General features: G+C 39.7%; 2 protein-coding genes across 3 annotated transcripts in view; both read right to left on the bottom strand.

Moving 5' to 3' along the window:
- Positions 1-16,710, bottom strand: part of LOC129780622 (ras guanine nucleotide exchange factor B) — a 212,261-nt gene extending 195,551 nt beyond the window's left edge. Inside the window, exons 1-2 of one of the 2 annotated variants that reach the window (XM_055789090.1) lie at positions 16,572-16,710; positions 1,627-1,654 (exon numbers count right to left, since the gene is read on the bottom strand). The gene's annotated coding sequence lies outside the window, so the exon portion shown is untranslated. The remainder of the gene's footprint in view (positions 1-1,626; positions 1,655-16,571) is intronic. The other variant, XM_055789092.1, reaches the window with a different exon arrangement.
- Positions 16,711-23,480: 6,770 nt separating this feature from the next.
- Positions 23,481-26,747, bottom strand: LOC129775814 (leucine-rich PPR motif-containing protein, mitochondrial). The gene is made up of 2 exons (XM_055780934.1): positions 26,443-26,747; positions 23,481-26,385 (listed from the first exon to the last, which is right to left on the bottom strand). The coding sequence occupies exons 1-2, from the start codon at positions 26,645-26,647 to the stop codon at positions 23,492-23,494; spliced, it is 3,099 nt and encodes a 1,032-aa protein (XP_055636909.1). The 5' UTR covers positions 26,648-26,747; the 3' UTR covers positions 23,481-23,491.
- Positions 26,748-26,954: the final 207 nt, after the last annotated feature.

The following is a 26,954-nucleotide window of genomic DNA, read 5'->3' as shown; positions in this document are numbered from 1 at the left end:
CGAAATAAGATCGATTCATCCATACAACTGCTCTGCTCTGCAAAACACATCGGACTACCGTTCTTTAAATAACCCAACAATGATCAATATCAACTGTCGGCGCTGTCCGGTCTGCTGAACGAAGGAAGAACAGAAAGAATATTCTTACGCCTAAATGGCTACTACTGTGTAATTTACCATAATGTAATGGAACAGAAAACTTAACGCCTAAGTGGCTACTACTAACTACTGTGTAATTTACAATTTATAGAAACATAAACATATGTACATGTACACGATTAAAATCTGGCTCTGTTACAGCTAAAATGCTAATGAGCCTAATAAATAAATAAATGGGATAAAAAAAATATGAGTTTGTCAGAAATGATGCTTCCTTTTCTAGTTGATTTTCTTCGCTCTCTTTTGCATTGTTTTGATCTTTGTTTTCTTTAGTTTCATTTTCTTCTTTTACCTTGTCTAATATTGTCAATATTGTTCATTGACAATATTCTAAAAGTTAGTTCTCTGACGTTTGTTTGATAGCCTTCTATCTACGATATTCCAATTATTAAATAATAATGGTAAATAATAAATGGTTGAAAAATTGAGGGCTCCTTTTTTCATACATGTTTTTGTTATTCTCAAGGCTGTCAAATACAAGCACTTAGCGTAGTGGCGAAGCACTTCTTTGTTTTCATTTCGGATTCGTACTCCACAAACATGCAAATCGGGCTCTGGTTCAGTATCGGTTTAAACTGTCAATTCGAACTCTGCAAATTGACCCGTAAACTTAGTCCTCGAACCAATCGCGATCGTAAAAAGAATTTCATCTGCGACTTTCATTCCTAAGAACAAATGACTTTCAGATTGAAGTCTCTTCTAAATAAAAACATAAACAGATTCTAATCCCGCTACAGTCAGCGAGCAGTCAACAGCCTTTCTCGAGAGTTGAGAGTTAACTTCAAAATATGAATGATGAAGTGTTTAATTTTAGAATTTAGAGTCGTAAAAATGTTCAAAATTTAGAGTTTAGAGTTAAATGTTTTGAATTTTGGGTTTAGAGTTTAGAGTTTAGAGTTTAGAGTTTAGAGTTTAGAGTTTAGAGTTTAGAGTTTAGAGTTTAGAGTTTAGAGTTTAGAGTTTAGAGTTTAGAGTTTAGAGTTTAGAGTTTAGAGTTTAGAGTTTAGAGTTTAGAGTTTAGAGTTTAGAGTTTAGAGTTTAGAGTTTAGAGTTTAGAGTTTAGAGTTTAGAGTTTAGAGTTTAGAGTTTAGAGTTTAGAGTTTAGAGTTTAGAGTTTAGAGTTTAGAGTTTAGAGTTTAGAGTTTAGAGTTTAGAGTTTAGAGTTTAGAGTTTAGAGTTTAGAGTTTAGAGTTTAGAGTTTAGAGTTTAGAGTTTAGAGTTTAGAGTTTAGAGTTTAGAGTTTAGAGTTTAGAGTTTAGTGTATAGAGTTTAGAGTTCAGAGTTCAGAGTTTAGAGATTAGAGCTTAGAGTTTAGAGTTTAAAGTTTAGACTTTAGAGCGCCCGTTCCCATAATTACTTACCCGGTGCGAAAATTTTGTATCTCTTTATATTTTTTTCGAAATCCAGAATGAATCTCTCAATCTTACAATTTATTTAATGTAAACGGTTTTTGAATGGTGTACTTACCGATGGTAAACTAGCAGCCAGAATGAATCTGAAATGAAAACAATGATAAATGTTTCAGTATAATTTCATACGAAATTAGAACATGTTAATGTGACATCCCCGATTTCTATCAACAAGGACAGACACGGACAGCCATTTCCTGTCGAGCTCTCGAATCGTGGTCCCCGAAGTTCCAATGAGTAACCTTTAACTTCGGAAGCAAGATCAAAAATCTATTTTCCCGTTAGTGCGTTTGTTCCCTTCATCACACGACCTCGGACATCACCGTAGCGCGGCCGATGTCCCGATTCCCTCTTGCCAGTCAGAGTTGCTTTTTAATTTAGTGCTTCCTGTAATTCTTCAATTTATCCGACTTCCCGCATAAATGCATTTTACACATACCCTTTGCTCTCCCCGGCTCAGCTACCGTTCCATTCCATCCGTTTTGCTTGTCGAAAGTTGATAATATACCTATTCCAGTTTGTTTTTCTACATTCATCCATTTTTTTTTGGTACTTCTCCACTTACTTTCTCTCCCGTTCACATGGCACTCTACGTTGAGTTACACGAAAAAAGAAACAAACATGGCGACACGGCACTGAACTGCCAGAAGTCAAAGGCACCAAGCCGCCGCTTCTCGCATTAATCGCGTAATATATTCTCTATCACTCAACACAAGCAAGCGAAATAATGGGTGCTCTCTTTTAATGAACGAGTGTCACAACATTTTCGTCTTTCTTCCCAGATAAACTGAACCACGTGGACCTGCTGTCACGGGGGATGGCGACGGAACGTTAAACGTGGGCGCGTTCCTCCATCGCTGCCATAATGTTCGCCCGGAGTGTATGTGTGCACAGAGATTACCTGCGGCACAATTAACCTTTCAAATTGCACTTTCATTATTTTTAGCACTCGAGCACTTGCAAAAACCTTATCAAATAAATTGCATAAATACAAAGTGTGTTGGACCCCGTAACACTAACGGGAGTATTCCTCCGAGGCAACACTGTGCCATTTTATGGTTGATTTTTCGAGCCAAACATCGTTTCTCATTATCGCCAAGAACATACAGCGGCCAACCAAAAATCAGGCCAAACTGTCAAAAGACGAAAATCGACGCGTCAACTCATCACACCAACGAGCGCTTGCTTTCTCGACTCAGTGGAACCTTGAAATCAATACGGAACTTGTGTTTTGTTTAGCATTCATAGAGCACCGGATGGTTTTGAGGTTATTTCTGCTGTATCAAAATTGTTTGAGGTAGTATTGTCCACGGTGAATGCTTAAAATGTACTTAAGTTGAAAAATAGATGAATGATGAAAATGAATTCAATTTGGCACACTCCCTTTCCCGAAGCAGCTTTTTTCATTCGGCGATTGGTTACACCTGAACACTCATAACTACGATTCAATTCATATGATTCAATATTGGAAACATAATGTTGATGGGAATTCAAACATGCTGCAGAACACAACCTAATGTTTATTGATCGATTGAAGATTACTTCTGATAAGAAGTTTGACACAGTTAGTATTTCGCTGCTGCTTTCCTTCATGTGTCGCTGCGAGCAATCAACAATACATTTTAATGCTGAGTGTCAATTCTTTCAGTGCAAATGTGCACTTATCTCATCGGCCTACCTCATTCTACCCAATATTTGCATTGAAAGTTGATGATTATATCTGTATTTAGTTTGTTCTCGACGGCAATAATTTCGTAGCCCTACGATAACAATGTGGTGAAGACCACCCTTCTGAAAATCCGCATTTGATAAAGCTTGAAACACTTTGAATCCGGAATCACAAAATCAGTTGTATCTCGGGATTGGTTGAAGGTACAAATAAATGTTTTTACATCGAAATGCGGATGATGTATTGTTTTTCTCGGAAAACAATATTGAAAAAAATATTCCATTGCGGCCCTGATGAATTTTCGTATTTTTCCTCGGATACCCTCTATCAAAATTTGGGCTTTATGTTTGTTAATCTCAGACCTTTGGTGATCCTACTGAGAAACAAATAATAAGGCAAAATCGTATAACACATGCAGTTTTGATGAATTTTCGTATTTTTCTTCGGATACCCTCCATCAAAGTTTAGACTTTATGTTGGTTAATATCAGCCCTTTAGTGCTCTTACTAAGAAACTAATGACATCGTTTAGATCTGGAAGGTTTGTTTACTATGTGGTAAAAAAAATATTGGGAAATATACATGCGTTGAAAAGTAATCGAAGATAAAACGCGAGAGCCGTGAAAAAATTCCGCACACTCACGGTGAGAACTCATCGTGGTTAGGAGGAATGATCGCCAAGGCTCTCAATTTTTCAAAATCGACTGTATATACTGTGCTCAAACATTACCGGAAACATTGACGTGGGTTCGCACAAAGAAACCCAAATATAGACGTGGAAAATATGATCGAAAACTAAAACTACGATCGAAGATAGCCAAGGCAGTCCGAAAAAATCCTGCGATCTCCTGGGATAATGATTTGGCGAAAATGTTCAATACGGCACACGATATAGTTCGAGGAATCTGTATACTGCCGTGATCTTGCAAAGTGACGCAAGCGCCAAAATTGACATTTTACTTTTTATGTTATAAATGGATAAAGAATACCAAATCCTTTCAAACGACTGCGAAGTTTTATAGAAATGTGGAAAAATGACCCCGTAAAAGCTTGAAAACGGAATGGCGTAAGCGCCATTTCCACTGTGATGTGGCGCAAGCGCCACTTCCCTTATAATGTGACGTAATTTGGAATCTGATGCGATATGATTTTTAATCCGTCCTGACGGCATAGAATGAACGAGAAGGGACAACAAATTTCAAATAACAACATCAGTCAAGGGACAAAGCATCTTGACGCTGTTCACTTACCTCACTTGCTCAATGTCTTTTTCGGATGAATTGAAGCTGAGAGTTGATCGAAGGGTAATGTCTAAAATCTCCATCGAAACGCATAACAAAACTCAGAACATCCTCGCGTAAACTGTATTTGCATTACATCGGATAATTTCGGACGGAATTATCTTATTCAACACGGATGTTTTCAATTGCATTTTGGATTGGAATAGAAGATGCTGTCCATAGTTGTTACAATCGGGCTCTCAACTACGTTGGCCCGCTCGACACACGCTACAAAGACGGAAAATGTATAGAACTCTTCTCTCTGATGCTACCTCATGCTCCACTCAACGGTGGCATGTTGTAGAAAATATTTGGAAACATATTCTTCCATACTTTGATGGATGAACGCCAATCGGTTGTGGAAACAGCGATTAAAATTTGTTGTTTTCACAACATACTGGCGTTGGTAACATAACTTAAATAAAACTGCATTTTTTCAAAAATCGAGCCGATGGCAATGTTTTTCCATCAATTGTAAACAATTTGTACAGATCAAATTTTCGTAATGTACGCGTGTGCTGATTATACATGCAATTTTGCGAAAAGTCTCGTACTGAAAATTTCTCGCTCTGGCGCTTGCGTCACTTCGCGAGATTACGGCAGTATACGAAAAAGATTTCGATCGTACAATTCCAGTAAACATCCTGACAGGACGCTGAGACAATGGTTTCCATCACTGGAGCAACTATGAATGAAACAACTTAACAAGGAGAAGTGTCTTCAATAGATAATTTTGTCGTTCATTCGTTCAGTTCTGGCCCGACTTAGCCAGCTGCCATTTCATAGGATTTCGTAGAATGGTGCAATTAGAATAATATTAATTTAATTGATAAAGTGTGAATCCAGCAAATTTGTTCAGATTTTCGTCTGAAGAAGTGTGGCAAAATAATCCGAACACAATCTGATAAGGAAAGTGGTGGAAAAAGAAGGCAGATACTGTAAACAATGTCACTGTGCAGAAAATTATGGATGACCTTGAACGAAAAAAGACAAGAATACACCAAGGGCTGTCAATTTAAATAACTTATCGAATATCCGAGTAGTTTCTCTGCAACTATTAGCAAAATTACATCTCCAACGTTCCAGAAACATCGTTCCCAAATAAATAATTCACAAATTATACTATTAAACATCTTTCGCAGAACGGCATCAAAAAATCCGAATACGGTTGTGTTGGTAGTAACTACAGCAATGAATACAGCTCTCGCTTTTGAGATTTTTTTTCTTTCCATCCAGCTTGCAATATGTTGTACTTTGAAGCCACTTGCAATTCGGAAACCATGCACGAATTCGTAAAATGATCGATCTGAAAGACTCCAGTACGTTCAACAATACGTCTAAATTAACACAAGGTCTCCCCAAGCAATCAAAAATAATTTTATATATTTTATTATTCGGATATTACTTTAGAATGCATCGTATTGTATTGTAAATTAGCCAGCGAACTTCGTCCAGCCCAAAATTTTATTTTTAATATGAATTCCGAACATTCACTTTTTCTTACCGATCGAACGTTCGTGGGAACTCTCTATTGAATGATCTTTACTATTTCCATTCACTATACATTTCCTTTTACCTCTACCTAAACTCACCACTATAATATAAATTTATTTTCAGACATGATTTTTGTTCAAGTTTCTTGATTCACTTGCAAATAATATGTTTTTCCATTACATGGAATACAAGTTCGATACAGAAGAGTAAATTTTCACTCATGGTTTTTATTTTCCACCTGAGAATGATTTTCGCTTCACACTAACGGAACACGAAACTTAATTCCTCAAACGCGAAATCCAACTGGACTTACAACAATTACATAGTGGAACTAATGAGAATTTGTTTTTCGAACTTTCTCTCAAAGCTTTTTAAAAATTGAAAACTTTTTCTCACAATAACATTGATCAATTTTCCGAATTTTCCGACCATCCTTCAGAGTTTTCCGAAAATCCCAATTTTTCTCTCCACTATATTGATCTATGGACAGAGGCAAATACAACAAAATAGATACACACTTGGCCTTCCATTTTTATTTACATAGATAAGGACCGTATCGTTATTTATGGGTACGCCTTAGAGTCTCCGTCTGAAAAAGACTATAGCTTGTTTTGACAGCTGTTTATTTTTCTCCTGTTGTTGACACAGTTAGCGTTCAGTTAGCATTGTTAAAAGATCGTTTTTTCCTAAAAGTGCAATCATGAGAGGGCTAACAGAAGAAAAACGAAAATCCATTGTGACCAGATACTGCTCCGAAACAGGAATATCAATGAGAAAATTGGCGAAGGCGGAAGGAGTAAGCGTCCATGCGGTCCAAAACGCTATCAAGCGATTTGGTATGTATAATACATTGAAGGATCTACCCGGTCGCGGCAGAAAACCTGGGCCATCCAAGCCAAACTTGGATAAAAAGATTTGCAGGCAATTTGAAAGAAAAAAGGAATTATCGATACGGGATTGCGCAAAAAAGTGTGGAACATCAATCGGTATGGTTCAACGTGCCAAAGAACGTAACTCACTGAAGGTATATAGAAAGCAAAAATGTCCCAAACGCAGCCAAATTCAGGCAAGTTCCGTGAAAACCCGTGCCCGTAAGCTTTACGATGGGATTTCAAGCAAACGCGAACTGTGCATCGTCATGGATGATGAAACCTACGTCAAACTGGACTACAAAACTCTTCCTGGGGCACAGTTTTACACTGTAAAGCAAGGAACAGATGTCTCGAACGCGGAGAAGTCAATTTTTTGCGAAAAATTCGGTAAGAAAGTGCTGGTTTGGCAAGCTGTTTGTCAATGTGGCATGAAATCATCTCCTTTCTTCACTCTCGGGAATATGAATGGTGAAATTTACCGGAAAGAATGTCTCCAAAAGCGTGTGTTACCGCTCATCCGAAAGCACACTGGTCCGACACTATTTTGGCCTGATTTGGCATCATGCCACTATGCACGTTTGACCTTGGATTGGTATCGCGAGAATAATGTCGATTTTGTGGAAAAGGAGATGAATCCTCCAAATTGTCCGCAAATAAGACCTATTGAAAAATTTTGGGCTTTGATGAAGGGACGACTGCGGAAGAAGGACAAGGCAGCCGATGACCTTGAGCAGTTCAAAAAGGATTGGATAAATGTGAGCAAACAAGTCGATGAGACGGTTGTCCAGAACCTAATGAGGGACATCAAGAAGCAGGTGCGATCATTGGCGCGAAAATCAGAATCTTGATTATTTTTTACTGTTACTCCTTTCTTTCATTCATAAGATACAATATTTTGATATCAGAACTGAAAAATAAATGCAATATTTGAAATAAAGCTGTGTTTTGAGCGTACCCATAATTAACGATACGGTCCTTAGAAGATATAGAAGTGCGTTATTCTGCCTGAAAATCCATTTCCACCTTCAAACAAAGATCAATTGCGTTAGCGAAAACATCGAATGGAATAACTACACTTATCATGATGTAGTTTTCGAACATATGGGAATTCAATTTACCGAAGTTTAATTTACCCGACCTTCCTTCAGAGTTTTCCGAAAATTTTCTGTGACTTCTGTGACTCCTACCACTGCTACATGCTACGGTGATGGCCTTAACTCATTAGAAAATGAATAATGTTTTCGAAAAGCAACAGCCAAATTTATTTCATTCGAGTGGCTTACAAAATGATTCTTTGCTTGTATCCATATTATATTCCGCTGTTATTCTAGTTGTTCCATTTGGTCGGACCCATTTGAGGAGCAAAAATTGGACCAATCAAAACGAGGCACACAGTGCGTTTGGACAATACTTTAAATTTCACAATTATTCAATTGTTCATCTCAAGAAAAATAAAATGTTATTAATAGTGATGGATGCGTAGACAAATTTCCTATCATTCGATGTAAACTTCTTTGCGATCTATTGAGAAATGCTCGAGTTATAAGCATTCATTTTTTCCTACATGTTCAGTGCCTAGATTTTCATTTTACTCCCTATATTTTCCGATTAGACGTAGTCCTACGTCAAAAAGTGTGAATCAAGGAAATTTGTTCAGATTTTTGTCTCACCAAAAAATACTGTGCAGTTTTCGAGCGTAAATTGAAGAAGTGTGGCAAAATAATCAAAACACCATCTGGTAAAGAAAAGAGGTGGGAAAAATGGCCTATTACGGTTAACAATGATATTCAGATATATTCATTCAGCAAAAAGTTCGAAAGTTCATTTTTCTTGATTTTTTTCCTTAAAACTTAATAGAAAACCTACAAAAATATATTTTTTACAGATGCCCGAGCCTGGAAATTGACGAATTTACGCAAAGCTGAATCAGCTCATACGACACCTACATTAGAGCTCAGAACCACAAAAGTGATGATGTTTATTTATCCTACGCACTTAGAAGCAAAATTCGGTCGTGTTTATTCATTTTATATCTATTTAGATTCATTTCAACCATTAAATGGGTTCCACCATTCACCGAAGGCCTCCCAATCCATGGTGGGATAGCCAATGTTCAAAGCTTTATGTAGAAAAATCGAATGCATTTAAAGCTTTTCGGAAACGAGGAACCATTGACAATTTTCAAACGTATTTAGACCAATTTAAAAACTTGATCAAAGGTAAAAAACGTGCTTATTGGCGAAATTTCGTGGGAGGTTTGTCACGAGAAACGTCAATGAAAAAATTATGGAAATTGGCTCGAAACATGAGAAATCGCTCTTCATCGAATGAAAGCGCGGAACATTCACATCGATGGATTTTTAATTTTGCGCGAAAGGTTTGTCCCGATTTCGCTCCCGTGCAAAGAATTGGTCGAGATATACCACAAGATAGGTGCGATCTTGATTCCGAGTTTTCGATGGTAGAATTCTCTCTTGCTCTCCTTTCTTGTAACAATTCGGCTCCAGGATCGGATAGAATTAAGTTCAACTTGTTGAAAAACCTCCCCGATGTGGCCAAACATCGCTTGTTGAATTTATTCAATAAGTTTCTGGAGCATAATGTTGTTCCGGATGATTGGAGACAAGTACGAGTTATAGCTATTCAAAAACCCGGAAAACCCGCGTCCGACTTCAATTCGTACCGCCCAATAGCAATGCTGTCTTGTATACGGAAATTGTTGGAAAAAATAATCTTGTTTCGCCTTGATCGTTGGGTTGAAACGAATGCCTTACTCTCAGATACACAATATGGGTTCCGCAGGGGCAAGGGGACGAATGATTGTCTTGCGTTGCTTTCTTCAGAAATTCAAATGGCTTACGCCGAAAAAAAACAAATGGCTTCAGTATTCTTGGACATAAAGGGGGCCTTTGATTCTGTTTCAATAGAGGTTTTGTCAGACAAATTACACTCTCGGGGTCTGCCGCCTCTATTGAATAATATGTTATATAACTTGCTTTGTGAGAAACATTTGAACTTTTCTCACGGAGATTCGGCAGTAAGTCGGGTCTCTTACATGGGCCTCCCCCAGGGCTCATGTTTAAGCCCCCTTATGTACAACTTCTACGTAAGGGACATTGACAATTGCCTTACACAAAATTGCAGCCTAAGACAACTTGCAGATGATGGAGTGGTGTCTGTCGTAGGATCAAACGAATCCGACCTGCAAGAACCCTTACAAGATACGTTGAACAATTTTTCAACCTGGGCCATTGGGCTAGGGATCGAATTCTCCACGGAGAAAACAGAGATGGTGGTTTTTTCTAGGAAGCATAGACCAGCAAAACCAAAGCTTCAACTTTTGGGTAAACCGATCACTCATGCTATGTCATTCAAGTATCTTGGGGTCTGGTTCGACTCCAAATGTACTTGGGGGGCCCATATTAGGTATCTGAGTAAAAAATGTCAACAAAGAATAAACTTTCTCCGTACAATTACCGGCACCTGGTGGGGAGCCAATCCCGAAGATCTTATAATGTTGTATCGAACAACTATTCTCTCAGTGATGGAGTATGGCAGTTTCTGTTTTCAATCAGCTGCCAAAACACACTTAATCAAACTCGAGCGAATTCAGTATCTTTGTCTCCGTATTGCGTTGGGATGTATGCCCTCAACGCATACCATGAGCCTCGAGGTTTTGGCAGGCGTACTCCCACTAAAAGATGGCTTCAATTTATTATCTCTTCGGTTCCTCATCCGGTGTAAGGTTATGAACCCATTGGTGATCGGAAATTTTGAGCAGCTGATCGAGCTAAATTTTCATTCTGGATTCATGAGCTCATATCATGAATTCGTCTCCATGCAGGTTGATCCTTCTTCGTATATTCCCAACCTAGTTTGTTTTCCTGACTACATCATTTCCTCTGTGCATTTTGATCTGTCCATGAAGCAAGATATCCATGGATATTCAGATTACCAACGATCGAGGATCGCTCCAACGATCTTCGATTCAAAGTATGGGGGTATCAATTGTGATAATATGTACTTTACTGATGGGTCCTCTATGAATGAGTCCACAGGATTTGGAGTGTTCAACGAAATTTTTAGCACCTCCCACAGTCTTCAGAATCCTTGCTCAGTGTATATTGCTGAATTGGCAGCGATACACTGGGCGCTGGACAGCGTCGCCTCACGACCTGTTGAACACTATTACATTGTAACGGATAGTCTTAGCTCTGTCGAAGCTATCCGTTCAGTGAGGCCGGAAAAACACTCGCCGTACTTCCTTGAGAGAATACGAGAAATTTTGAGTGCTTTATCCAGACGCTGTTATGTCATTACCTTTATCTGGGTCCCTTCACATTGCTCAATTCCGGGTAATGAGAGGGCTGACTCATTAGCAAAGGTAGGTGCGATTGAAGGCGACATTTACCAGCGTCAAATCGCCTTCAATGATTTTTTTTCTTTAGTCCGTAAAAATACCATCGCTAACTGGCAACGCAAATGGAACGAAGATGAATTGGGCCGGTGGTTTCACTCGATTATCCCTAAGGTTAGCCTCAACCCGTGGTTCAAAAGTCTGGACTTGAGTCGGGACTTTATTCGCACCTTCTCCCGACTCATGTCCAATCACTGTTCGTTAGATGCGCTTCTCTTTCGTTTCAATCTTGCCAGCGACAATCTCTGCGTCTGTGGTCAAGGTTATCACGACATCGAGCATGTTGTTTGGTTGCGAGGTGTATCCTTTCGCCAGATCGAATTTAGAAAACTCCCTTCGGGCCCGAGGAAGACAGCCCAATGTGCCGGTGAGAGATGTGTTGGCTCGGTTAGACCTTGATTACATGACCCAAATATATGTTTTCCTTAAAGCTATCGATCTTCGTGTGTGATTGTAACTATGTCCTTATACCCTCCTTTTCATCCATTGCGAGCAATTGGCCCCCTTGGTTTAAACAGTAAAATAAGTTGAAATGTAAATATACAATAGATATACGAATAGATTTAAGAATCGAGTGTGATCATCAACATTGTAACAATTCCCTTATATCCCATCCCTTTCCTGAAAGATGTCACCCTCTAAACTCGAGTAAACCGCGAGTAATCGGTTTTCCACCTTACTAACCATAGTGTTAGGAAAATTATTTATGTATAGTTTTAAAACATATATTTAAGAATTCGGCTCCTTTAAACTAATGTAACTGAGCCTGTAAAAATAAACGATTTATATAAAAAAAACCATTAAATGTCATCAATATATGATAAGAAAGTTATAGTTTGACCAATCTTCAAAAAATTTAAGTTTGATAATGCATACAGGTTATGAATACTGTGGATAATGGCGATTAAATCGATATCATATCATTGAGAATATCATTGATTATGTAGGGACCGATGCGAAAAGGATTTGCCGTATTTTTAGAGCAACACATGCTACTCATCGCTTGCCTAGTAGAAAAAAAAAACAATGTTACAACACTTATACTAAGCCATTCTTCATAATATGCATCCCAACTTGGTAAATGAATCCATTTTCTCACCTTTGCAGCGTGGAAAGAATACTCGAATGCGGGAAATTTTAAGGAAAATTCGGATTTTTCTATCAAATTTAAACGAAGTTCATACCAAAAAAAAAACAAAACATCATTTTACTCGCTGCACCATCAGGTTGTAAATCTAACGTAATTTCGTCAATAAGTCAATGTCCTTCAACGTTACAATGACCTTGAATGAAAAAATACAGTTTGGGAGGTCTACAATAGATCTTTTTTCCGATGTTGTTTTCCAGGAATGAATTTTCACTATTCTTTGGGTACAGAAACTGGATAATACGAAAAAAAATCTGCACAAATGCTTAACATAATTCACCCATGCACAGATATTCGGTATAACAGATGCCCAAGTAAGGCTTGAGACATTTAAAATCCAGAATCCCTGTTCACTATATAACAGCGATCGTAGTAGGCTTATCCAAAATCAGCAAATTGTTTGGAAAACCTGTATGTTACGACGGTAAAAGTTTTACGTTGATCCGTTTTGTTCTGAAAAAGTTGTGCAGGATTAAAGCTGAGGGAAGAAATTTGATTTTGGTCAAACACATTGTAATTCCGTCGTGGCTAGGTACTGAAATCGAGAAGTCGCTGGAAGTGGCTATCAACGGTATCTGATGTGCTGAAACGTTTCCGTGAACGCATAACTATTGTTCGGATGGATCAGAGGACGTGTCGTAGTGGAACTTACGACCGAAAGCTAAAGATGAAGCTGTTTAGATCAATTCAATCGTTTGTATGAGAAACTCCATAATCCCATTTGACGCGAGAAAACGACTAAAAACTGTTTTTCCCAAAATTTTGACCTGGTCCTCCTATTTGTTGCTATCAGGTTCGGTTACCAACCCAAAACATATTATGTGAAACCATTTTTCATCAGTATGACAGCATAAGCTCAAAATATAACGTTTTAGAGTTGGTGGACTTAGGGGGTTTCTCAAACAAACGAGAAATCAGTGGTTTAAAGGGTGTGTCACATCAAATTGCATCACGGAAAAAACGCTGTAAAAATTCGCCCAGTAGACCGATCCTTTTGAAAATTTTAGACAGTAATATAAAAACTATTAAACAACTTTTGGCATTTTCTTTTTATTCATACTTCGAGCCCAAGCCCGTATGCTCGCACCTTCCTCTTTACCCCGTCCATAAGGTTCTGTACAACGTCAGGTTGTAGTTTTTTTTGAACAGAAATCCATTTTCTCTTGAAGTCCACCTCCGATTTGACAACTTTTGGGTTCTTCCGGAGGACCTGCTTCATAATCGCCCAATATTTCTCTATTGGGCGAAACTCCGGCGCGTTGGGCGGGTTCATTTCCTTTGGCACGAAGGTGACCCCGTTGGCTTCGTACCACTCCAACACGTCCTTTGAATAGTGGCACGAAGCGAGATCCGGCCAGAAGATGGTCGGGCCCTCGTGCTGCTTCAATAGTGGTAGTAAGCGCTTCTGTAGGCACTCCTTAAGGTTAACCTGCCCGTTTACCGTGCTGGTCATCACGAAGGGGGCGCTCCGCTTTCCGCAAGAGCAGATCGCTTGCCACACCATGTACTTTTTGGCAAACTTGGATAGTTTCTGCTTGCGAATCTCCTCCGGAACGCTGAATTTGTCCTCTGCGGAGAAGAACAACAGGCCCGGCAGCTGACGAAAGTCCGCTTTGACGTAGGTTTCGTCGTCCATTACCAGGAAATGCGGCTTCGTCAGCATTTCGGTGTACAGCTTCCGGGCTCGCGTCTTCCCCACCATGCTTTGCCTTTCGTCGCAGTTAGGAGCCTTCTGAACCTTGTATGTACGCAGGCCCTCCCGCTGCTTGGTCCACTGGACGAATGAACTTGACAAATTCAGCTTATTGGCGACATCCCGGACCGAACTTCTCGGATCACGTCTAAACTGCTTAACTACGCGCTTGTGATCTTTTTCACTGACGGAGCATCCATTTTTGCCGTTCTTCACCTTCCGGTCGATGGTTAGGTTCTCGAAGTATCGTTTTAGTACTCTGCTGACCGTGGATTGGACGATTCCCAGCATCTTACCGATGTCCCGATGTGACAACTCCGGATTCTCGAAATGAGTGCACAGGATTAATTCACGACGCTCTTTTTCGTTCGACGACATTTTTCCAAATTTACGAAAAATTGACAGTGAAGCATGGCCAACGTGATCTATACACTCTTATCTAATTATAAGCGAAAGCTGAAGATATAATTCCTAAATTTCTACAGCGTTTTTTCCGTGATGCAATTTGATGTGACACACCCTTTATTTATCGGTTTGAAGTGATTCAATTCAATTTTGTGTTCCTTTCATGTTCATAATGGTCATTCCAAGTGAGAATGGGATTGTTTATAAGTTATGCTCTGCAATGAAGGAGGGAGGGGGCGCTTCAACAGTTCTTATTTGAGGCTTACTATGCCTTTCCAGTATCCAATAATGTATTGTGTTAGTAAGCACAACGATATGCTTATTGCCCACTACCCCATTGGATCTACATGGATCTACGTGGAGGTGGATTTTAGAAAATTTACAGGTCTGAAATTCTAAATGGCCACTACCAGAGGAGATGTCCGCGGCAAATTGAAGGTCGTTTTCGCTAATGAATTTGCCAGGAGATTCTTGATTTGGGAAGGGATTTGCAGCTGTGGACAGAAAACCAAGGTTCTCGTCACAAACAAAACAATGGACTCGAAAATAAATCGAGAAGAGTGCCTGCAGAAACGTTTACTTCTATTTATTAAGGCTCACGAATATCCGGTAATGTGCTGGCCAGATTTGGCAAGCTGCCACTACAGTTGAGAGGTGCTTCAGTGTCGACAGCGTGACAATGCGGTCGATTACATTGAAAAGGGCCTCAATTCTCCCAATTGCCCCCAATTCCTACCAATCAAGAAATATTGGGCAGTTGTCAATCGGAAATTGAAAAAGGGTGTGGCCACTGAGATTAGTCAACAGAAAGCTAAAACTTTGATGGAGTGTATCCGATCAAAATACAAAAAATCATCAAAACTGCAACGGAATTTTTCTTTTCAATATTTTTTTTCTGAAAATAACACTGCATGATCTGCATTTTGATGTAAACACATTTTTAACCTTCAACCAATCCCAAGATACAAGTGATTTTGTGATTCCGATCCTAAATATTTCAAACTTCATCAAATGCGGATTTTCCATCCAAATAAACATCAGAAGGGTGATGTCCACCGCATTGTTAACGTAGGGCTACGAAATTATTGCCACCCAGAACAAACATTGAAGAGACTTAATCATTAACTCTTAGCACAAATATTTGGTTGAACTGACAAAGGCCGATGAGATGAATGCATACTTGCCCTGAAAGTATTAACCCTCCGCATTAAAATGTATTGTTGATTACGCGCTGCGACACATGAAACACTGAACTTATTAAAACTCCAAGAACTTTTTCGGTATCTCTTAGCGAAATTACATCTCCAACGCTCCTATAAAAACCATTTCCCAAAGAAATAATCCAGAATGTATACAATGTAGCACCTGTCGCAGAACTGCAACAGAAAATTCTATTAAATAATCGATAAAAAAAGGCATCAAAAAGCCCAGAATTACAACAAATTTTACTAAGAGAGAAAAAAAAATAGAAAATTTCAATGACAATGAAAAGGGCCGATGCGACATTCTGGGTTTACATGAAAACATTTCAAACGAACCAAACAGCAAAACATACAAAAATTTACCCATATTTACAGGATACCACTGTCAGCGATGAATATGGGTCAAAGCATGTGTCAGGCTGTCGATCGGCAAATACTAAACTGGCAAATCATGCACACGGCTTTACGTATACATACGCCACGCAAAACACAAGCGAAAAAAGTGGTCTGGCATCTCCTGATTCCACCTCATCAGCCCATCTGTGGTTGGCAAGTGACACATGGGATTAGAATGTATCTTGGGCAATTAACTCCACTCAACAGAAAAGCATTTCCCAATTTTGACTTTCGGTCGTTCTACCGTTATCAATGCATTACCTTTTGCTCAATCACGAAAACCAGTACGGACCACTGCCTCGAACGAGGCAACGTGACAGAATTTCGGCCATTGCGTGGAATAGGAAATCTTTTCCACCCTAATTCGCACCACCCCCTCCTAGAGTCATAGTTTGGGTTCGCCGTTGCAATGAACCAATTTGTGCTTACCTTCCGCAGTTCGGCACCGGGGCTAATATTCACCAAATCAAATTGCCAGTGGTAATCAGCGAATCGGCACAATTTTCACAGCACTGAAGCACTTTTCCTCGGTGTTGTTTGCTCGAAGTCGATTAATGGTGTGTTTATGAGACGCGAGTGCCATCTATGCACACAACAAACACGGTAGCGGTCGATGTGTTCACAAACAAGCTTGAAGCGCTGGCGTGTGCGATGGAGGAAGCATGTGGACCCAAGTGCCGCTGCGTGGGACATGGTCAGGGGTAGGCGACGGCATTTGTATTGAACGTTCATTGAGTGTGTAATGATGAATATTGTTGTTGATTCTGCATTACGACATATGTTTTGACGTGGTTCCCACAACTACATTACTTGAAGCGTGCCTGTATTTGAATGTGTTAGTGGAGTCACTCATTCGTCGTCGTATGAAAGAGGAGAACGTGTTTGGTACGAGAAAGCTAGCAAGATAAACAACAACAAAATTGTTTTCGTTTTGTGACCTCCACTCTCGCTGTCAATATGACGCTGTCAGACAGAAAACCGCATGGTTTTTGGTTCACTGGATGGACGAGATACAAAATAAATAGTTTTGTTCGGTAGTCGTCCTCAGATCTCAACTGATATCTGATATCAGTTGAAATTTCTAGGAGGATGATAGCGCTTTGCTTCGAATCTTACGATGGAAACAGTATTTTCTTTCTCTAAGGTTGTATCAAAACAAACGCGCTACACAGCTTGTCACGAGGACATGTCGCGCAACAGCCGTTGAAGACGTGTATTGTATATAGAAACTCAAGCTAGACTGTCTTCATTATATCATATTTTCTGTATAAAAAAAATCTGATATTATAATGACGAGTTCTGGTAGAAATAAATTTTGGGCGGTACGAAGTTTGCCGGGTCAACAAGTTACCTATATATTAGGCTGTCAAAAAAGTCCTGCGGTATTTTTTTTGAATTTTCATTTGTTCATAAAATTAGTTACAATCATCTGTTTTAAGTCAAATATGCGCCGTTTTGTTCGATGACTTGTTCCCAACGAGATGCCAACTTCATAATACCCCTGTTATAGAAGCTCGCTTCCTTATTGGCAAAAAACTCGGATAACCAATTTTCACAGGCCTCTTTTGTGGCTAACTTCTGACTACCTAGCTCGTTTGCCATGGACAAAAACAGGTGCAAGGTCCGGACTATACGGGACCACCGTCTGAGCCGCTTCAGCGGGCTTCGACCACGACCGTTTGCGCTTCACGTTGTCGTAAGTGACCCACTTTTCATCGTCAGTCACCATCCGCTTCAGAAACGGGTCGATTTTGTTGCGATTCAGCAGCGATTCACATGCGTCGATACGGTCAAAGATGTTTTTTGCGTCAACGTGTGTGGCACCCATACATCGAGCTTCTTTGTGAATCCAAGCTTCTTCAAATGGTTAATAACGGTTTGATGACTTATCCCCAGCTCTTGGCCGATGATACGGCTGCTACTATGCCAGTCTTTCTCGGCTAATTCAGCGATTTTGTCGCAATTTTCGACGACAGGCCTTCCGGAGCGTGGCGCATCTTCGACGACCTCTACACCAGAACGAAAACGTTGAAATCATCGTTGTGCGGTGGAAATGGAAACTGTATCGGGTCCATAAACTGCACAAATGTTATTGGCAGCTTTAGATGCATTTTTGCCTTTGTCATAGTAGTACTGTAAAATATGTCGGATTTTCTCTTTATTTTGCTCCATATTTGCGACACTATAACTCACGAACGACTTAACCAAACTAAACACTGTCAAGGACTATATTATAGCAAAAATACCTTTCCAACAAGCTATAGTATGACTCGATACAATGAATACAACTAGAACTACGCGCTTACAACGACACCTCGCGGAAATACCGCAGGACTTTTTTGACAGCCTAATATTTGGAGGTGTACTTCATATCCGGCTGATTGAGAGTAGATTCGCTGCAAAGAATAGATTCAGAACCACTATTTTTGAAAGTGTCGAAAAAAGGGACTCTCGATATGGCCTCTGTTTTCCGTAATTTCTATTATAAATTAATATAGGGTTGGGGAAAAAGAAATGTCGTATTTCTGATCGAAATTTGACGCTTTATTTAACATACTTAAAATTATCCAATTTAAGTCAAATATGCGCCGTTTTGTTCGCAAACTTGTTGCCATTTAGAAGGCAACTTCATTATTCCCCCCTTATAAAACCCCTCCTTCTTATTTGCAAAAAAAAACTCAGACAGCCAGACAAGCCTCTATTGAGGTCAACTTAGTATCAGCAAGAGCGTTTTGCATGGACCGGAAGAGATGATAATCACTTGGAGCCATGTCCGGACTATACGGTGGGTGCAATAGGACATCCCATCCGAGCTCCCGTAGCTTCTGGCAGATGTGTGAGGCCGGGTGTTGTCCTGGTGGAAAACAACACCATACATATTGATCATTTCTGGCTGCTTCTGGTCAATCGCCTGCTTCAAACGGTCAAGCTGCTCACAGTAGAGAACCGAGTTGAGGGTCTGGCAATAGTTGAGCAGCTCATAGTGGATGATTCCCTTCCAATCCCACCAAACACACAGCAAAACCTTCCTGGCCGTCAATCCGGGCTTGGCGATGGTTTGGACCGCGACTTTTTTCGCTTTAGGTTGTCGTACGTGATCCACTTTTCATCACCAGTCACCATCTTCTTCAAAAATGGGTCGAGTTCGTTCCGTTTCAGCAGTGCATCGCAGGCGTTGATTCGGTCTAAAAGATTTTTTTGCGTAAACTCGTGTGGCACCCATACATCCAGTTTTTTTTGGAATCCAACCTTCTGCAAATGGTTCCAAACGGTTTTATGTTCTATACCCAGTTCCTGGCCAACCGAGCGAGTGCTCACATGCCGGTCTACTTGGATGATTTCAACGATTTTATCGGTTTCCACGACGATTGCCCTACCAGTACGGGGTGTATCTTCGACAGCCACTACACCAGAACGAAATCGATCAAACCAACGCTGTGCTGTGCGAATCGTTACAGCATCGGGTCCATAAACTACACGAATTTTTTAGGCCGGCTTCGTTGCATTTTTACCTCGCAGGTAGTAAAAACGTAAAATATGGCGAATTGGTGAATTGGTGGACTCCATCTTTGACGCGCTATAACTTGAGACTGAAAAGGACAATAACAACACTGTCAAAACGACACTTGTAGCACAGATCATCTTTAAATAGCCGTATAGTATGACCCGATGCGATAAGTACAACACAAGATATGTTCAAGTGTTGCCATATATTGACAATATACGACATTTCTTTTTCCCTAACCCAATATTTCGTTTTTCGAATTTTATTCTGAGGTCAATGCACAATGGTCCAGGAGATGCATTTAAGTGGAAATTAGCATTTAGAACTCAATAGTTATTCTCTAGAAAAAAACTATCTTCAACAAAGTTGTTACATATGATAGAGCGCTGATTTTCAATGTTGCCAAAAATAAGGTTAACAACATTTTCGTTGATTTAAAAAATCTATCTTTCTTATCTCTATAGATAGAGGTAAACATAGTTCGACAATGTTGTAGTCCCAGTTATTTAAGACGTTTTTTTCTATCCTCGAAATAACCGATATAGCGCCTTTTTTCTATGTTGCGTTAGGGTCACCATGAAAAAAAAAACGGTTTTTTTGCTCTAACTTTTATGTTTCAAATTACAAACTGTCTTCGAAACACTTTGAGGACATACTGATACAAACATTTTGCAGAACTTGTCAATATCTCAAATTCACTCAAAGTTATTGATATTTCTTCCCAAAAAAAATACGCTTTCTTCAATTGCTTGCTATTCTTTCTGGGGCAAACATAAACAAAGTTTATTGGTGGCATTTAAAAGAACAGAGTTCACTCTACATAATGTGTGGTTTTCAAAGCTATGTTATTTTTCGTGTTTGAGTAAATTGAAATTGAAATCATGAGTTTTTGGGTGGAAACCATCAATAACATTGAGTAGGATTAGGATATTGACAAGTTCTGCACTGCAAAATGTTGGTCTTGATAAACTCTAAAGTCGTACGAAGACAATTTTGATGTAAAATTCGAAATATAAAGGTTAGAGCAAAGAAACGCTTTTTCATGGTCACTCTAATGCAACTTACGAAAAAAGCGCTAAATCGATCATATTAAAAGATAGATAAAGGCTTTATTCCACAAAGCTGATTAAAATAATTGTGGCTACAATATTGTCGAACTATGTTTATCTCTATCTATAAAGATAAGGAAGTTATATTTTTTATTTCATCGACAACTTTGGTCACCCTATATTTGATAACATAAAAATAAGCGTTCTATCATATTTAACAACTTTGTCGAAGACAGTTTTTGTCTAAAGAATAAATATCTCCCACAAAGTTGTTTTTTAACTAAGTTGCATTAGGGTAACCATTAAAAAAAAACGGGTATTTTACTCTAACTTTTATATTTAAAAATAGCTGACCCGGCAAACTTCGTCCCGCCCAAAATTTGTTTTTGTTATCAATACCTTCAAACATTCACGTTTTCATACTAAGCGCAAGTTCATGAGTCGAATCGCAGAACTGTTCATTGATTGATCTTCTAATCGACCCCGTTGAATTTACCTTTTACTAAAAAATTCCTAGTACTTCTACCAAAACTCATCATTATAATATCAGATTATTTTCAGACACAATTCTAGTTCAAGATTTTTCAACCACTTGCAAATAACACGTTTCTCCGTTACATGGAATAAATGTTTGATACAGAAAATATGACAGAATAAAGACAGACCCCTCCCCTCATCATCCCTTAGAGAGGGGGAGGAGTGTCTATTCACCATAGAAACGTTTCGTGCCCCTAAAATCCACGCATGCCTAATTTGGTTTCATTTGCTTGATAAATTCTCGAGTAATGCAGAAATATGTGTTTCATTAGTTTGGCAGCCCCCTATAAGAGAGGGGGAGGAGTGTCTAACCACCATAGAAACATGTATTGCACCCTAAAACCTTCACATGCCAAATTTGGTTCCGTTTGCTTGTTTAATTCTCGAGTAATGCAGAAATTTGTGTTTCATTTGTATGGCAGCCCCCTCCAAGAGAGGGGGGAAGAGTATCTTATCACTGTAATAACATTTATTGCACCCTAAAACCTTCACATGCCAAGTTTGCTTTCTTTTGCTTGATTAATTCTCGAGTAATGCAGAAATTTGTGTTTTTATGGCAGCCTCCCCTTAGAGAAGGGGGAGGTGTATCTAACTACCATAGAATAATTGATTGCACCCTAAAACGTCAACATGCCAAATTTCGTTTCATTTGTGTGGCAGCCCCCCTTAGAGAGGGGGGAGGGTTCTCAAACTATCATGAAAACCTTCCCCGGCTCCAAAAAAAACCCCTACATACCAATTTTCATGTCGATCGGTTCAGTAGTTTCCGAGTCCATAAGAATCAGACAGACAGACAGACAAAAATCCATTTATATATATATATATATATATATATATATATATATATATATATATATATATATATATATATATAATATATATATATATATATATATATATATATATATATATATATATATATATATATATATATATATATATATATATATATATATATATATATATATATATATATATATATAGATTCTACATCAAAATTGTCTTCGTACGACTTTTAGAGCTTATCAATACCAACATTTTGCGATGCAGGATTTGTCAATATCTTAATCCTGCTTAAAGTTATTAATGGGTTTTTACCCTAAAACTCATGATTTCAATTTTAATTTACTCAAATACAAAAAAATAACATATCTTTGAAAATCACATATTATATACAGGCAAACCTGTTTTTGTGCGATCACTTTTTGCGTGATTCCACGTTTATGCTACTCTTTTTCTGTGATTTTATTATGACATCGGGTCTTGAATCACACAAATTAATCGCACAAATAATAATATTGCACCAAAACTGTTACACAAATGAGAAATCGCACAAAAGACGACCGCACAAAAACAGGTTTTCCTGTAGAGTGAAATTTGTTCGTTTAAATTCCGTCAACAAACATATTTAATGTTTGCCCCAGAAAGAATGGCAAGCAATTGAAGAGAGGGTTTTTTTTTGGGAAAAAATATCAATAACTTTGAGTGAAGTTGATATATTGACAAGTTCTGAATCGCAAAATGTTTGTATTAGTATGTTCTAAATGTCTTTCGAAGACAGTTTCTATGTAGAATTTGAAACATAAAAGTTAGGCAAAAAAAACAGTTTTTGTCTGGAGAATTACTATCGAGCTCTAAATGCTAATTTTGCATCTCCTGGACCATTGTGCAATGTAACGGGAGGGAAACCATTTAACGAAATCAAGGCGGTCCAAGCCGCCAAGATGACATGATCCGAGTCCACCACCGATCCGCCGTCGGAAGCGGCGATCTCTCGCATGCAAATCTGTATTCTACTAATTGCCCGATTAGTTTAAAACATAGGATACGATCCTTTAGCAAGATCCGACCGAGCTTTGGCGTTCGTCTGGTGCATTACGTTTGCCAAGTTAATTTTCGTTTCGAAATATATCATTCATTGCAATTCAAAACTATTGCACCACGATTTGAAGAAATTTCCTCAATTATAGGTATTTTGGTTTGGACATTCAGTGCACAAAATAAAACTCGTATATTCGCGCACGGTATCACAGACCATCTTGTACCCATTATGTTTGTAAAGGCTTCATGCTCCAGATTATGCAGCAGTCTCAAAGTTGTGGTCTCAAAAGGTGGTTTCTCTTTAGTGATTCTGGTTCAACGAAACCAGTTGTTACGAAAGTGTCCAATTTATCACTAACGCCATGGGTTAAATTTGTCATCTCTAAATAATGTGTATCTCTGTAATGCAATCACTTTGATTTGCAACTCAATTTGCTTTATTTCGCGTATAATCGAATCCCACTGGGAACCTCGTAGTTGTTAATTTCCAGCAGATCGATCAACTTCCGCGCCAGTTCTCCTGTGATCTTCAACTCATCTTCCGCCTGAAGCCGGTTGAACAGTTCAACGGCCGCTTCACAATTGTTATCCCGGATGTACTGCTTCACTATGACCCCCAAAAAGTCCGCTTCCCGAACGTTGGCCAACCCTCGGGAGCTCTTCGCCAGCCGCAGAACAACATCTAGCTTGCCAGAGTTCACCAGGAATTCGCACTGTGTCAAAATGTACGAGTGATTCACGCGAGTTTCTGGATTGATTAAAATTCGTCGTAGCTGGGCATCGGTGCCAGCGTCCGCCAGGGCTACTATCAAAGTGTTGTTGGTATTGACCGGGCCATGTATCTTGGACGTGACTTGGATTATTTCCCCAAGCAGCGCTTTGGCTTCGCCCGGTGGTATCTGTGCGTCGTTAGAATTGGTGAGTCGCACAAGCAATGTAAATATCTCCAACTGTAAAGGCGTTCGTTGTTTTTCGGTGGCAATTTTCTTGAACTCCGCTATTGCATTTCTGGTCTGATTCTTTAGCAAATACTCCCGTATTACCGGGCCCAATAGGGCGTTATCATACGAACAATATCCGAGATCTACTAGAAATGTTAACAGTTCGTAAGTTTTGTTTTGCTCGGAGTTACCGTCGGTATTTGCAGCCCACTGAGCATTATTTGTGAGCAGATTCCAAATATTTTTATTCGCATACCCTGGCACTATCTGCCTCGCCGCTCTTTGTTTCAGCACATTCCGAGCGTTCTCCACAAATCCATTCTCTACCAAAAGCGCCGCAAAATCAACGATCTTGTGAGTGTCAATCAAAAATCCCGGAAATGTGGCTTGTAGTTGGGCCAGCGTTTTGCCCGCTTTATCAACATCTTTCAGCTTGATGTACATATCAAAAACCGATGCCAGCATCCCCGAACTCAATTCCACTTTCAAATCGTCGCACTTGCGCTTAATTTCCACTGCCCGCTCCAACCGGTTCTGTCGGATGCAAATCTGCAGCAATCGGCGGAGTACTCCTCTGGCATTCATCTTTTTCTCCTCCAATTCGTTCAGATGACACTCCAGTTCCTCATAGTTCATATCGCGCGGGTGAACAATGAACGAATCGAACATCTGCTTCGATGCTATCGTTAAACTGTCGTCTGCCAGCGATTTTACCAGCTTCACCAAGTCGGAATCAGCGCTTTTCGTTTTGGTGAAATGATTCAACAGCACATTGGCACTCATCCGACTGATTCGGATACGAAACTGTTGGAACTGTAGCAGCAACGATTTCAACGTGACCGCATCGAAATTGGTTTTCTTGCTACTTAGCAGCTCCAGCAGGAGCTGTCCGCCGAGATCATGATTGGGATCACGAGCATTGTCCATAAGCTGACGAATGACTTCCGATAGATTTCTGAAGTGTTCGGAGCTTCTCCAAGCGGAAGCCTGTAACACAAGCGGCCAAACCATTTTCTCAGTGTTCATCTTGGAGGAATATAGTTTTACAACGCGGCATGCATCTTGGAAGCGGTTTTGATGTAACAGCTGGGTAACAAAAGGAGTCATCAAGATGGACATTTTAACCCCGCGGTCCTCGAATTGCTTCAACGCTGTGCGCACATCTTTTAGAGTGATGGAAAGCTTGGGCAGAACAAACACCGAAATCGTTTCTTCATCCAGCTCGGTTCTCAGTTTCTGCATTAATTTTAACGCCTCCAAAACACCTGCTTCTCCGCGATCAGTGAAATTCTGTACGATCAAAGGCCAAAAATAGTGCGGACGGAGATCTTCCTGCTTGTGGAGAGCCACCAGCAACTGAGGATAGATATCACTGGCCACCTTAATTGCGCAATCACAGGCAACGTGTAAGGCGCGGGTATTTCTTTCCGTCTTGATAAGAAAATCAACTAGCGCACGAATTTCCCCGAACGGAGCACCCGTTCTGATCATTTCCGATATGAGTGACACACCGTAACCGTCGGAACTCTCGTTGGCGTTGAATCTGGGAATGGGAAGCTCATTTAACAGCGCTCGAACCGCTTCAAATTGTTTGAGACCGAACAGTTCCGTGCAAATGTTTCGCAAACTAGGATGAATTTTTGAATCGTTTGTCACCTCCTCGGGAAGAAGTGTAACCAGCTGTTTAACAGCATCATATTCATGGATTATTAAAGCTCCTTTAAGGGCTTCCATAATATGATAATCTGTTAGGTACGGTGCCTTTTCTTTGATCATTTTCGAAAACTTATCGGTTTGTTTGTTCATTAAGTAGCCAATAGCTAACTCTCCGTAGATTCCACCATCCAGTTCTATATCGGCAGCTCTCATGGTGTCCAGCATCATACTCACAGCCTGTAAATTACCTGCCTTAAAATGTCCCCTGATCAGAATTCTTCCAGTGGAAACGTCTAGCCCAAAGTCTTGCGCCTCCAGTAGCTTCATAATCTGCTGCATTTTCACCTCATCGCCCCGTTCAGAGACAACCGCCAACAGAAGCCGGTAGAATTCTTCATCTTTCTCACACTTGACATCCTCCAAAAACTCCCCCACACCCCCATTAATATCGGACCCGTTCTCTCGATACACTCTCAGCATTGTCTTCCATCGATCCAGCGATGTCGTTGACGTCGGTTCTCCAGCCATGTGCCAAATGCTTTTGAACAGGTTCATTCGAACCTCAGCTGGTTGGTCCACCAAAAGCCTACCGCAGCAACCCAGCAGGAAGTCATACGAACCGCCAAGGGTTGCTTCCGGTTTGGAAATCGCCTGCTGAAGTTTATCCAAATGGACACGCCTATGGGCCATCACGTCTCCCTTCAATTCATCTATTAGCGAAACTTGGGTAATTACTGGAACAAAAGTCACATATTATTTCGAAACTCTGGCGGAGTATTCCGAGATCTAACCCGGCTTGGTGCTGGTCTTCACTTGTGCTGTGAATAAACGGTGTTGAATTGTGGAAACGCTGATAGGAGATGCCGGCAGCAGCTGATTCATCCTGGCATTATGCAAACATCTGATTGGACTTCGTTGTGCATGTGAAATGGGTCGCACGTATGTTCCTCCGACTAGAACCCATCGCCGGGTCAAGCAATTTCTCAGGATATTCATTTTTGGGCGAGTTCTAAGGGAGTATGTTTACTCCTTACAAAAATCCATTCACGGTTTAGCGATTACATGACCACTCGCGTGTTTTTGTTTTGGTTTTCCATGCAGCGATAATTGTCGGAGACAGGGATGCCAAATCCGGAGACATTTTACTAAAAAGTACATTGCATTTTATTTTTGAAAACACCAGAAAATCTCGAGAATAAAGTTAATCAATCGGGGTTCTCTCCTCAGCATTATTTTAAATTGTTAAAACACACTATATAACATCATGAATCAGAATAAACATTATTGAAAATTGCAATATGGA

Source organism: Toxorhynchites rutilus, chromosome 3 (assembly GCF_029784135.1).
Source record: "Toxorhynchites rutilus septentrionalis strain SRP chromosome 3, ASM2978413v1, whole genome shotgun sequence".
NCBI classification, from domain to species: domain Eukaryota; kingdom Metazoa; phylum Arthropoda; class Insecta; order Diptera; family Culicidae; genus Toxorhynchites; species Toxorhynchites rutilus.
This window is presented reverse-complemented; position numbering and strand designations above follow the sequence as displayed.